This window comes from Juglans regia, chromosome 16 (assembly GCF_001411555.2).
Source record: "Juglans regia cultivar Chandler chromosome 16, Walnut 2.0, whole genome shotgun sequence".
In the NCBI taxonomy this organism is placed as follows: domain Eukaryota; kingdom Viridiplantae; phylum Streptophyta; class Magnoliopsida; order Fagales; family Juglandaceae; genus Juglans; species Juglans regia.
In genome coordinates, this window is record NC_049916.1 from 22,200,032 (window position 1) to 22,214,588 (window position 14,557).

The window sequence follows — 14,557 nt, forward strand, 5'->3', positions numbered from 1 at the left end:
ATGGAGGTGCTTGATCATGTGGAATGGTTGACGATCAGACGGTGGAGAGGTGAGGGGAGGTTGCACGTGGGAAGCAGGGGATTAGAACGAAAACGGAAAAATGGGAGAAACCTTAAAAAGGGCAGTGCTACGTGTCGAGATATGAAGCGAAGAACGTCCAGTAAGCCACCTGACCATTCTGGGGTTCGGGCAATCATGTGACCTTAGCTTCTTCATTCGTATGTTACTTCACTTTTACGGAAATACCCTCTTGGGTGTGTTGTGTGAGCTTAAGCTCCGTGTTTTTTGAAAATATTTTATTATTATTTATTATTTTATTATCAATTTTCACTTATTTTTTTATTATTATTTATTATTAGTTAATATATATTTTTTAATTATTTTTTTACTATTTCTTCATTACTATTCACATGAAAATATCTAAAATCATTTTACTACCCGAATGCAACTTAAATTAAGCACAAACTAGCTCTAATACGATTACTCTGTCGGATTTTATCTTAGTACATTTCTACTAGAATGGGGTATAAAATAAATTTTATGTACTTCAATCACAAATATATATTATTATGACTTCTTCTACTTATAATTCATACATTACATACCTATTAAAGAAAAAAAAAAAAAGTAGGCACGTGGAATAAACCGAATGGTGAGTAGAATCTTTTATGTTATCATATAGAAGATGCACAATTTTTAAAATAACAATATACCTTTAGACATCATAGGCGGCTAAAATTTTGCTCGCATCGACATGGTCGGATCAAGTCAAGATCGATGCTACCATTTTTTGATATGAACATATCTCATGCCATCATGGCCGTTAGATCTAGATAAATTTGGTACGACCCGAGATCCAACTCGGCCGAAGTGATTTACCATCACCTCCGGCAACAGGTGGTAATAGTGGAGGCCAACTAGTTGGCCAACCCTTTATGAGATTGATTTGGTGTAGGTTTTTCTTATTTTAGTGTGTTTCATATTTTTATTGAACTGTTTACACCACATCCTAATTGAAGGTAAATTAGATTTGGTTTGCATTGATCGTTCGATCCGCCAAGCTAATTAGATTTGATGTAGGATAATTTAATAAGCATATTACAAAAGGATAATATTTGAATCCAAATTATATCATGACTGGACTTGTTAAATGAGAGACAAGTACTGTTATATTTATCTTGAATAATGTTAAATACAATTTTAAGACGTGCAAGTTACATATATTCTGTTTTAAAATAGTAGACCCACAATTAAAAAGTTAGATTTTTTATGCGTGTCTTAGATTTACTAATATTTTTAAAAGGAGTGTGCGCGAAATTACCATTTCAAAAATGTACAAATCATTACTTAGTTGTTGTATATTTCTCCAACAAAAATTTAAGCCAAAGTCAATGGCAAAACATCATCCCATTTATTTCGATGTTAAAAAAAAAAAAAAAAAACACAGCACGATATCACTTTGTATTATTAGCAGCCTTTTATTTTAGTTATATTATATTAAGTCACGTCATTTTCATTTCAATAAAAAAAAAAAAAAATCACATCATTTTAAGATTCATTGTATAAGCTTCTATATATAGACCTAGATTTTCTCCAACTTTAATTCACATGCATGATCAGTACTAGCTAGCACTGCCCTCATGTATTATTGGTATGTATACATGAGCTTAAAAATAAGAAACCATCATTTTCCTTTACACGGATCAGAAACTACTTAATTCTCTATGTATTAAGTAGTTTCTGATCCCCTTAGGCTGATGATTAGGCATGCATGTATTTTTAATCTGATAACATTATGATTATGATCATGATCATCTTGATTCACTTTATTTGATGGGCAGGGAATGCTGTGCTAATATTTATATGGTTTTAATTAATTAATTAATTTGGCCATGTGCTGATCAACGTCCGCACAAGAATATATATATATATATATATACCTCTTCAATTCACACATTATTTCCAATATTAATTTAATTTCTGTAGCTAGAAAGAAATTAGATCAGCTTCCATATATGCATATGAATTAATTATTAGGGATGCACCTAAAACCAGAAAAAGTGATTTGTTTAATTAGTACGTACTTGCGCTGCATTAATTTAATTTTGACCCGCAAGCTAGAGAGACCTTGTGGCCTTGAAATTAATTAAGATATATAGACAGAACTCTTCAAAAGTGATGCTTCAGACTTAATTAATGTGGCAATAACTCAATGAAGACAACACGTACAGTACTACTTCTAACGCGCATTTGCTACGTGATAATATTGAACGATAATTTAAAATAATAAGTTTATATTTTTCTTAAATATCGATATAAGTCAGGCGCTCCTACGTACTATATATATATATATATAATATATATATATGGCACAAGTGATCATGCATGTCATTACTCAAAGATCATGTGTTCTCTACAGTACTGACGCGTGAATTAATAGAAAAATCTAAACACAAATTAAATCTTATTACTCAAAGATTAATTTGCGCTTGAAAATGAAAGTATAATGTCTTATTTTCCGTTTGGATAGTGAGATGAGATAAGATGATTTTAGATAAAAGTTAAAAGTTAAAAAAATATTATGAGAATATTATTTTTTAATATTATTATTGTTTTAGAATTTGAAAAAGTTGAACTGTTGATTATATTTTATGTAAAAATTTAAAAAAGTTGTAATGATCATAAAATAAAATGAGATGAGATCATGAGATGAAACTATTTTTGTATTCGAACGGGACCTTAATTTTCTTCATCTTTCAAGCTCTTGCAGCTGAAGAAAAGAATAAAGATATAAGGGGTGTTAGTAATGTAAAATATAAATACAAAAACTGATAAGAAAAAAAAAATTGATCAGAAAAAAAAAAAAAAAAATTACATCATGTGGATCGAACAGCTAGTTAGCTAGCTGAGCTATCAAAGATCTGTACATGGAAGATACTTGCGTGGGAGATGAGGCAAAAGCTCCCATGCAGCAAATGCAATTTATATCAATATAGTCTTGATATATATAGATATATATAATACTTGAATGCAAATACATAATTAATCTATAAATATATATATATTTTATATTTATATAAAAAAAGGACCCGGACCAATAATACGTCGTACCATTGTATTGACACAGAATCCAGATCACCACACATCATCATGCTGCATGTGTTCCTCTGACCTCTCCGAAAGCTAAGTTTCAAACATGAGCTCCTGCACTAGCCGTATGGGCTTCATGAATCATGATCGATATTGAATGCGATAGCTGAAGGTCCCTCCAAGCTTGACTGTGTTTCCCTTTTCATTTGAAAACGATATATATATATATATATATATATATATATATACTGTATAACCTTAGGCCGCCTTAGCTGGTGCATTCAGGCTGCTTGATGAATCTTTTTCTTTTTTCTTGGCCTTTTTCAATTTTCATTGCCATTTTGTTTTTCATTAACTCATGACAGATCTAGTACTAATTCCTATAATATTTCTTTGATTACATCTATAAAAACCATTTCAAATAGACAACTGACGCCGGACAGATTTTTGATTAATTTTGATGGCTAGTTTCAACAAATGATTAACATAGAGAAGACAAGAGATTCTCCTAAAAACATATAGAAAATTCTGAAAATTATTGATTAATAGTGAAATTCGAAATTATTTTATGGAGGCCACAAGCTAGACTGAAATAGTTGCAAAATTTGAAATTATGAAGAAACTAAATTATTGTATGAGAAGTAAATACATAAATAAACAAGAATACTACAAAAAATTTGGCCAAAATTAAAATTAGAATCACTTCTAAAACTTGAAACCAAATATTTACTAACAACGCAAAAATGATCATAAATATATAATTTGATAGAAAATAACTCATATTGCCCTAGTCCAAAGAAGATATTAAGCTTTTCCTTCCATATATGTACAGATTCATCTTCTTAAGGTAGTACTTCAACGCAATTAATGTAGAATCTTGACCTAAATACCCCATATCAATTTGGGTTTGCACCATTAAACAATGAATGCGTGACATTTTTCTTTCTATTCTCATCACGTCCTTGAAAATATTGACTGGATTTTTTAGACATCAGTTGTCGTTCTTTCTGTCAACCTACCTTAAAAGATATAGCAGGTCCAACTTGAGATTTAAAAAGAATGTTAAAGGCATAACCTAACTGTTGATCTAAAAGTATCAAGATAGACTATTGTTAGATACTAATTTAGTTAAGTTTTTAATCATCGTGATCATAACATTTCACCATACTTTTGAATTGAGTTATGCTATACCCACCGAGGGTGTAGCACGAGAATGGCTCCCGACAAGACCAATTGGTCTTTTTTTTTATTCTTTTTTTTTTCATATCTTTAAACATTTAAAAAAATTCACAACACCATTAAAAAATATTTCTTTAATCATTAAGTAAAAAAAATTATCGAAATCCATCCTCGGTAGGATTAGCTTTTCTGACATTGACTCAATAGTAACCATTCTCTTTTGACAACTCCACTAATCTATCAGCATTCAATGATTTGACAGTACTAAATATATATATATATATACACCTACAATAACTCATGCTTGTGGCATAGTCTCTATTTCGATATCAATTGTTAAATATATAATCTAATCATTCACTACAACAAAATAGGCTTTTTCTCACAAATTTTTTTTCCAAGACAAATTAACCATGGTGGTAAATACTTGGTTGACGTTACAAAGTGGGTTTGTGGAAAAAGAAACACTCTGTTGCAGCGACATGCCGACAAATCACTTAAAATGGACGTTGTAAAAAAGGGTCTTTTGCCACAAACATATTTCGTCGCAAAAAAAAGCCCCTCATATTATAGTTTACACGGCTTGTAACATGTGCAAACCCATTTCGATGAATAGTACGGTGGGAAATTTTCGTGTGGTTCGCATTCTCGCCTTAGACCAAATCTACCAAATTTTCCCTCTATCTCTCTTATTTTCTTACAGGCAGATTTTGGTGGCAATTTCTCTTTTTAAGAAGAGTTGATATGGTCACAAATAAGTTATTTGCACAATAGTATTTCCCACAACTAATTTTCATGGAAAAATTGCTTTCTCTTTGTAATATTTCTTGGTGATTGGTGGTAAATAGTTATTTCCACAAAAATTTATCATGAAAATAACTCTTTTTCCATGAATGATGTGCATGAAAAATAAAGTTAATTCTACTTTTTGCGACGAAGGAACTTCATGAGAAATTAGTACTACCAATGATTGGAGAAATGCACATTTCTAACCAAACTTAGCAATGGTAAGTAACTTTTTCCCGACTACAATTGGCAGAGAAAAATTTCTTCCCACTAAAAATATACTTTTTTCCACAAGTGCCACTTCTGAAAAAAAGTAGTATTTGTTGATTGAACTTTTTTGTGACGAAGAAACTTCATGAGGAATTAGTACTTCACATGGCTTGTGTTCATGAGAAATGTACATTTCTGACCAAAAGTAGTAGTAGTAAGTAACTTTTTTCTGACTGACAAGATTTGGTGGGAAATACTAATTTCCACCAGATTTCATTGTGGCAAAAAATCTATTTCCATGAATATTGTGCATGAGGACAAACTATTAGGCAACTTTTTTCACGAATATGTGTCATGGGTAAATACTTTTTGGCACGACTCTTCTCATGGAGAATGGTGGTATTTTTCACCACATCATAGTATATGAGAGACCTTATTTGCCATGAAAAAAAAATGCTTTAACCGCCATGGATGGTGTGGGAAAAATAATGATTTTCCCATGAACTTGTAGTGTTAGTGGAAAAAGACCATTTCTTCACCAATTATATGTCACGAGTTTACTATAGAACAAATTGGTGGAAAAAAAATTTTTTCCACTAAAGATAGGACGTTTTTTCCCATGAATGTCACTCCCGAGAAAAATTGATATTTGTTGCAGTGAGTGATCCAAAAATTCTAATACCATTAACTACTAATTTGGCTTAACCCTTAGAATTATAACAATTTAGGTAAAGGCTATCTTTAAATATTAACAAATGGACGAGCTGCATGTATACGCAACTTTTGTTAATGGAGGATGCATAAATCCGAAACCTATATATATATATATATATATATATATATATTGGTTTGCATGAGTACAATATTATTGTATATATGCAAGACAAGCAGCACTACATGAGTTAACATAATACAAAGAATGATGCAGAAATGCAAAAGCTAGCTAGCTGGAGGAGGGGTCACACACACACACACTTGCACATATATATACACAGATCGAGATATACAGCTAACCAAAGACATTGAAAGATCGAAATTATGAATCCGCAAATTTGATTGCGACAGCTGACCACCACTTCCCTTGGCTTTTATTTTCAACCTCTCCCATCATCAATCAGAATATTGTGGTCTCCACTCCACAGATTTGATCTTCTGTCGGTCTCTCAAAAAGCTAGGCGCAGTACAAGATATTGCAGATCAGGGCCGAGATCCATCAGTACTTCAGCGCCCTCGCCCTCGAGTAGTGGTAACTATATAGACAGTCTACTGTTGAATCTATTTCCAATCCTTTTGATCAACTCACTTCTAATGAATGGAGTGAAAAGCTTCCAGCTAGCAGATCAAAGAATGAGAAATTATATAAGGTATGGTTTTAATGTGAAAGTCTGCACACATGCAAGCTTTCTTCTTTGATGAAAAATACGGAATGCAACACACACTAGTACGTACTACTACCGATGATCAGTCATATATATAGATGTTGGGGATAATTCAAGTTTACAGATCTTCACTGTCATTAATATCATTTCTCGCAAACTTCAATGGCTATTTAATCTTCATAAAATTTCATCATCATCTGATCATGATCTGGGTACGTAAAATCTAGCATCTTCTGTACATGATGTACAATTAAATAAATATATATAACTTGCCAAATTCTACTTAAAAAAGATTAAATCATAAATTAATTAATTCTAAAGTCAAAGAACTAGTGGATTAGGGAGTACTACTACTTCATAGTTCATATCACAGTACTGCAAATACCAAGTTTATAATTTGGAAGTGGGTTTATTATAAGTAGAGCAAAAAGGCCGGTTTGGACTTGGAACGATCAAAGAAGTAGTGTTGATTGTATATCCAAAGGCTAAAGCTGAATGTTGTGGGGACTGATCATCGATCATAACTACGTATCCATTGTCAGATTTCTTGCCATTTTAAGGTAGACACTGTCAATGTCAATCATTATGACACGTGGACCTTATTCCAAATTTGGTAATTGATCTCGTACGTGTTGAGGAAGTCTCGTCTACCTAGTGGGGTTTCTCTCCTCCCAAGTTTATGATCTATGTCCTATCACTTTGAGAAACAGTAATGACCGCACGTTGCTTTTGCTCTGGTCATATCTCTTTGCAGGCCGGTCACCTATCTTTTCTTTTCTTGCACCTGTTGAAAGCTCCGGCCATCATTGTTTGTGGCAAAGACACTTGGGTAAAACCAAGAGTTGCATATAATTCGCATCTGTTTGAAATAGGGTTTATTCAGTTATCCTTAAGTTTTATCCTAACTTGAGAGCTCACTCGAATGCAGCATTTATTATTATGTTATAGAGCCAATGTTATATGTGAGAAATACTGATCTAGTTTGGACAAGAACTTGAAAATATATTTTTTCGTTCAATACCATATAATATATTAAATGATTGAATGCAGTCTTGACGTAATTAGTAGGCAAATATATTATATATGTTAAAAAGAAAGAAAATCAATCATCAATCTTAGCCATAATAATCTATAATTAAACTATTAGTCTAAACTCTCTCACAAGCTGCACCATTTTACAACCATTACATAGATTAATGTGCGGGGAGGAAAAAAAGGTATCAAAGCATGCATGTGATCAAGTGCTTGTGCTTTAGAAAATTTTATTTGGAAACTTGTTTATTGACGCATCTAACTCATTAATGAAGTGGAATTTGTTGGCTCTCTATATGTGGAGCATGATTGTGTTTGTGACGGCCTGATTTAATGATCCGACTCGATAAGGATTTGTTGCGATTTTTTTTTTTTGGTGGATTTTCAATGAATCTTGGACCTTGGAGCAGAGGCTTATAGGAGCAAGCCGGTGCGATCATAGACAAGCCTTGTGGGGGTCTGTCGTTTGGGAAAATTGTTTTGACCCGTTTTGACTTTTGATCCGTCCGACCTGATCCACTAACTAGGTTTGAATATACACACACGTACATATATTCAAGGGTGGAATTAGGATCTGGTGTCTGGGGGGCGATCGGCAAAGTATGCGGTAGGTGTCAATATAAGTAATATGTACTTTTTGCACGTGACTATATAAAAAAATAATCATACGTCATAAAATTATACAATTGTTTTCGGCTTACTCATATTTTTCTAAGTTTTAAGAAAAATTTATAGATCAAGAATAAATCTGAAAAAATATCTAATAATAAAAAAGTCGTTAGATTTTTATTAAATAATTGTATTACTATTAATAAGTGAACAAAAAAAAAAAGCATGTGAATAACTAATAAATTCTTCACATACTCTCTCTATCTCTCTAGAAATGTCTCATCAATCATCTAACTAGATAAATCTGCTATCTCCCATATGCAAGAATCTTCCAAATTTGTTTTAACTATTAGATAAACTCTCTTAGAACTTCTAGCTAGTTAACTGATTAATATGTGGTTAAAAACATCTCGGAGATTGTAAAGGAAGATTATATACATGTGATAGGCAAGAAACTCAATGAAGTCGAGAATGACCCAGATGAGAAAAAAAAAAAAATCATGTAACTATGTAATTAAGCTTAGAAAAACAAGAAAAATTTATATGATATCATTCATATGAAACTAAAGAAACCGCACAATGCACACCAAATGTAAATAAAGAAATATATAGATGTTAAATCAAGGCTATTATATTAATGGACTTTAAGTATATTTGAGTGATATACATTGTGTTTGAGCGTTGAGGGGGTAATCTTAAATATTTTAAGAATATTTACATTTAAAATTGTAATTATACAATATATAAAACTAATTTTTAATTTTTTTGGGGCAGAGTAGCTCCCAATCTACAACATAGTTCCGTCCCTACACGTTTTAAAACAGTAACCTGTAAACAATGTGTTTGAGTAAAGACTTTGAGATTTTGAGGACACTAGTGCTGGCAATGATAATAGTCCAAGGAGCTGCTCATAGAACTTTATGGTAATGAAAATAACTTCAGCTAAAAAGGAAAAAGAAGGAGGGGGGGCTTCAGATCGCTTTCAACCAACCACCACATGGGCAGAGCAGTAAGTAAACAGCTACTTTATTAATTAAGAGTTTATTGATCTCATCTGTATCTAGAATGGAAATAAACCATTTATGGGTAAAAAACATTGCAAGGTACCAAATCAATAATGGATGGTTAGAAGAAATTATTTGGATCTTGTAGCATGCTTAATACTATAGTATGCCTGCATATATGGCTGAATTAAATGAAAATCTTCGAGAGATTATTATCATTAAGCACTTTTCAAGAACATAGTTTAATTTGAGACCGACCAGTGGTGATTGAACGACCATAATACATCAATCATCTATAATTGGCAGGAACAATTTGAGAATTTTATTTATAATATTCTTTTATTTGATGAACCATGCATAAGGAAAGCTAGCTATTAATTTATTGTTTCTTGGCCAACAGGAATGCTATTGATCATGATGATCTGTCTCATGTATTGGCCCCGTGAGGTGGAATTAATATGATTTCAAACAGAATTTATGGGGTTCTTTGCTCCCTCTTGTAAAGAATGATTAAAATTCATAACTTTGTTCAAGTTTTGTCCATCCCATCAATGAAAATCCTACAACCTGCACAGCTATATGCATGCTCTCCACAGATAATACCAAAGAGCTCACGTGCATGGTTATCAACGTCATCTCTGATAATCAATGTGGGACATGAAAACCAACCTTATAATCATAATAATCTGATCGATAAGTAATCCCCATCCAAGAGTTACTCTCTCTCTCTCTCTCTCTCATTTGGGGTAACAACTGCCTCATTATTTGAAAGGTTGAAACTGATATTCTTACTTTGAAAAAAGAACTTGATGGTTCCTTTGAAATCAATCAGAGAGTAACATAGATCCAAACCAACTTTTTAGGTGGCTATTGTTCTTTGCAAGCAAAGAAGATAGATAGATATACACAGCATTATATAAAGACATGACCTCCATTTTCCTCAAGGAACGTGAATTCTTCAATAGTAGATAGAAAGATTTTACATTCAGTAACACATTCGTAATCTCGAGTTAGTTTCATCTGATAAAAGCTCCCTGCTTTTAAGAGATTACAAAGGAGAGAGGTAGACATGGCGTATATATGTATATAACTACTCCCACAAGAAGGAATGCGTTTGGTGAGGCCCGCTTGCAGATGAACCATCAGGCCCAATCGAAAACATACCCTCGCAATGGAGGTTGGCATTACTGCTACAGTCATTAACCAAAGCAGAAGACATTGTCTTGCTCTCCATTCCTAAACCATTATATTGCAGGCTGGGGACCAAGGACGACTGAGCCGAAGGGCTCGGGTTGAACTGCAGCATCATTTGGCTCAAACCAACCTGCCGAGTCTCAGCTCGTGTTGATGACAGAAGAGAGAGAGCACAGTCAGAGTTGATGACTCGGTTTAATTCATTTGAGAACTCTTTCTGGCTGCTACTAGCATTGTTGGATGCAAAATTAGCATCCGGAGGCAGTTGGCAAACAGCAGCTCCAGGAAGGAGGGAGGAACTAGTGCCTTGTGAAAATGGGAACTGCTTTCCTTCTTTGTAATTGTGAAATAAAGAATCAGGAGTAATGTTTTTTCTATCAAAGAAGTTCAATTGCGAATGGTTGTTGTAAAGCATAGCAGTATCACTCTCCACTTTGACAGCCCCAAACCAGGCAGAGCTCGCTACAGGACCTTGCGGAAATAGTTGTGGACTACTGAAAGTTAAGATTCTGGTGCCTGGGACGACGAAGTTTCAAACATCAATACAGTACCTTAATTATTTTTGCTAAAAACAACAAAAATAAGATCCTGTCGCTGAAGGGAGTGGAAGAGAATTCCACAAGCACATCAGCGAAGCAAAAATCTCAACCTTGGTAGCTGGAGGGGAGCCTTCCCGAATTTAGGGACAGAGATTCCGGTTGAGGCTTCCTACGTCGTCGGTTGTGTCCATCTAGACGTTTCCTGCAGCTTCGCTTTCCCTCATCAAACTCCCCAAGGGAATGGAACCTAAATAATGCATTGAAAGGGATGGCAATAAAACAAGCATACAAAGAAAGGACAAAGTATGTATTGAGTGAACCCAACCAAAAATACCCATCAGGCACTGCAAATTATGAACCATTAGATATGTTCCTCGGAGGAATGAAAACATCTAAGGGTCTCTGCAAATGCTAATAAGAAATGTGTTGTTAAGAGGACTCCCACTAGAGACAGATTCAGATGCTATATAGATCTCATGTCTAATTTAACCTTAGGCAAACTTGAATGCCTTGTTATACTCCATCTAACATTATTCTTATCACCAGGAATCTCTATTATAAATCCAGTTCATTGACAGCCCTGTATTTGTCGCCACAGTTTATCAAATTACTACCTAAAATGCTTTTCCCCCATTTTCCCTTTCCCTTTAAAAAATATTCTGGCTCTTTAGTCTTCATCATGTTACATTCTCACCCATACAGACATCAACGAACAAAAGTAAAGGAGAATATTAAGAACGGAATATATCCAGGAAACTATTTTTTTGCACGTTTCAAAAATATTTGGCAAAGAAGGAGATGCATGTTTATATGTAGATAAAACTTTTGAATGACAAACAATTTTTAAAAAAATAAATAAATAAAAGGAAAGGAAAAATGTAAAGCAAAGGTAATGCATGGAACTATGGTTTATTAATTTTGAAGCACATCAAATACTGAAAGACAATGAGACTCTAAAATTACCATTAAATAATTTAAATGCAGCAAATGCTGAGCAGCCAAATGGGACTTACAAAACAAAGTCAAGACAACCAAGATTGAGGTATGTGCAGCCTCAATCCGATTATCTTGTACATTTGCACACTTTAAGCTGGTAACATGACACCATAGTCAAGAGCGAAGGTACCAAAAACAAACTAAAAGGCCGATAATAGAGAAAAGATGATGACCCCAACAAATTCAACAATATACCGTGTTAAAGTTAGATTAAATTAACCAAAAAATTACAAGTTTACACATACTAGACAAAACTGCAGTATTCTGCCTCTGTAAGTATTCTAGTTCTTACCTGCTGCACTGCTGGCAGAATCGTTGTTCCAGACCCCTGATTGTAACTTTTGAGGTCTTAGAGTGGATTTCGCATACTTTATGACGTCGGTGGTAATCCCTGCATTTACTAAGGTCAGAATTACACCCATCAACCAAGCATAAAGGGACCTGGCCTCCATTCCCAGCTGCTCGAGCCCTCTTTGTTGATCCTGATGATGACGAAGATTCCATCACACAAAGCCCAGGTTCCTTCAGCTTGCCAGCCAACCAGCCCTCTATACAGATTTCTAGTCTCACACTTCTGAACTGCCAGAACCAGCAACAGAATCAATGTGAGGAATAACTTCTCACTTCAACTCAGTTAAATTTCCAAGGATGTCTATAGTTTATAACCCATAAGCTATTTACATTATCTTTCAAAATAGTATTTATCCAAAATCCAAATCAAAATTTTGAAACCTGGAAATTATAATTTTGGATTCCTTTGCTTCTTTTGTTTGGACAACAGTTCAACTATAAATCGGGAGCAGCATCAAGATTTTTTTTTCCCTCTTTTTTCTCCTAAATCGCACAGAACATCCATTACACACGTTGAGCGAATTGATTTAATTTCAACATAGTTGTAAATTAGTTGTTGAAAGAGAGAGAGAGAGAGAGAGAGAGGGGGGGGGGGGGGGGGGGGGAATTATGTGAAGCAGATTATTTCAAGGAATAAATTGAGGGAAGCTGCAAAAGACAGGGCCTTTTCGTAGCAGTCAGCAATCTCATACTAAGTACATGCAGCCGTGAAAATATTTCTCGTTTGTTTTCCCAATTTGGTCAAATCAAGCTCCTTAAACAAGCTTAACTTTGGCATCGAGATGAAAATTTTTCTTTACTACTTTTCAATAGAGATCCTGTAAGAGGGAGCGAGTTGCCAGCCTTTTTTTCCTAGTGATAAATATTCAATTGAATCGCTACGATTATCACTGTTTACATTCACTTTCCCAGTATGGATTTTTCTCATAAAATGATAAAATGATTTATATTGCAACATACAAAGTCCACCTAGTTCCTAAGATTTTCTACTTTGTACTGATGAGCTTAACAAAGATGATAAGACCTGTTATCCCTCCAAACCAGGACATGGGAAGAAAGAAAGGGAAGATTTTCATTGCAACATATAGGGTAAAGAACCCCCACAATTAGAAACCCAGTTCATAAAATTGTAAAGATGAGGTAGCCTCTCCACCATAAAAAACAAAAAGACCGATGAATAAGCAAAAGTTCAGTACCGGTACCTCGGGAAAACCCACGAACCAAGCACTGAAGAGGCAAAAATCTTGTCTTTGGTGACTTCCAAGCTGTCCAATTGGGGATAATTTGGAAAAAAATTGCCAGTTGAACAGTACAGTTAAGCAAGAAAATTGGTAAACTAAACGAGTGTGGAAATAGTTATAGACATGGGGCAAAAGATAAACCAGAAGATGCCTGGTTTGGACTTCCCAGCCATTAACTCTATGACACACGGTTCTACTAAAAAGTGTATAGAGAGAATGAACTCTCTTTGTGGCTAGAAGCAGCGACAGAGGAAGAAAGAGACTGAACTGTTTATGTGGGATTATGGGGAGTGATAACTAAGACAGGAGATAATGTATTCAACTGAGAAAAAGTCGACAGGTAGAGGGATGGAAAGAGAGAGAGAGACCGGAAATGGTAAAGAGAGCGACCATGAAAGAGTAGAAATGCTTTTCAAGTCTCTCTCCCTTCCTTTTTAGGCTTGCAGCCTCGTAGCGAGGGAAGAAAAACATGTAAAAAATAACAATAAATAAAGAAAATATGAGAGAGAGAGGGAATAAAGAAGGAACAAAAAAGAAAGAAAAAAAAAAAAAGGAGTGGCAACAGAAGCGACAGGGTGTAAGCTTTCAACTTTTTGAAGTCAGAAAAAAAACCAAGTACAAAAAGAAAAGTGGGGTGGGGGGGGAAGGAACCAAGAGTTTCTTTGGTGCTTCACATCTCCATGGTTGATGAAAAAGATTTTCCTCTCTCTTCCTCCTGGGGGTTTCGGTTGTATTATCATGGCTGTAGCCTGTGGGGGCCTTCCTAACGTGTAGCGACAGTACTCTGTTCTTATCCATTGGATTTTGGATTGCACGAACGTCAAGGTCTAAGTCAACCGACATCAAAATCAATATACAAATGGACCTGTATTCTTTAAAAAAACAACTGGAGAAATTATAGATGAGAAATGAAGGCCAGCAATATTAACCTAGAAGCAACCCTAAGG

The 14,557-nt window shown here is 34.3% G+C and overlaps 1 protein-coding gene across 3 annotated transcripts; it reads right to left on the reverse strand.

Annotated features, from left to right (window-relative positions):
* Window positions 1–10,132: 10,132 nt before the first annotated feature.
* Window positions 10,133–14,080, reverse strand: LOC108980544 (teosinte glume architecture 1-like). Of its 3 annotated transcripts, none has more exons than XM_035686559.1 (4): window positions 13,572–14,080; window positions 12,311–12,597; window positions 11,133–11,269; window positions 10,133–10,999 (listed from the first exon to the last, which is right to left on the reverse strand). In XM_035686559.1, exons 2-4 carry the CDS (start codon window positions 12,520–12,522, stop codon window positions 10,380–10,382), a joined length of 969 nt encoding a protein of 322 aa, XP_035542452.1. In that variant the 5' UTR covers window positions 12,523–12,597; window positions 13,572–14,080; the 3' UTR covers window positions 10,133–10,379. The 3 variants fall into 3 exon arrangements, with proteins under 3 accessions (XP_035542452.1, XP_035542454.1, XP_035542453.1); XM_035686561.1 differs by having other exon boundaries at window positions 13,566–13,904; XM_035686560.1 differs by having other exon boundaries at window positions 12,311–12,592; window positions 13,572–13,641.
* Between the last annotated feature and the right edge of the window lie 477 nt (window positions 14,081–14,557).

What these genes read in the sequence shown, in the direction of transcription:
- LOC108980544 (XM_035686559.1), bottom strand. Translation starts at nt 12,522, where the DNA reads ATGGAATCTTCGTCATCATCAGGATCAACAAAGAGGGCTCGAGCAGCT. An exon ending in TTCTGCCAGCAGTGCAGCAG is followed by an intron (nt 11,270 to 12,310) that starts GTAAGAACTAGA and finishes TGCATTATTTAG; the next exon opens with GTTCCATTCCCTTGGGGAGT. An exon ending in GCTCCCCTCCAGCTACCAAG is followed by an intron (nt 11,000 to 11,132) that starts GTTGAGATTTTT and finishes TCGTCGTCCCAG; the next exon opens with GCACCAGAATCTTAACTTTC.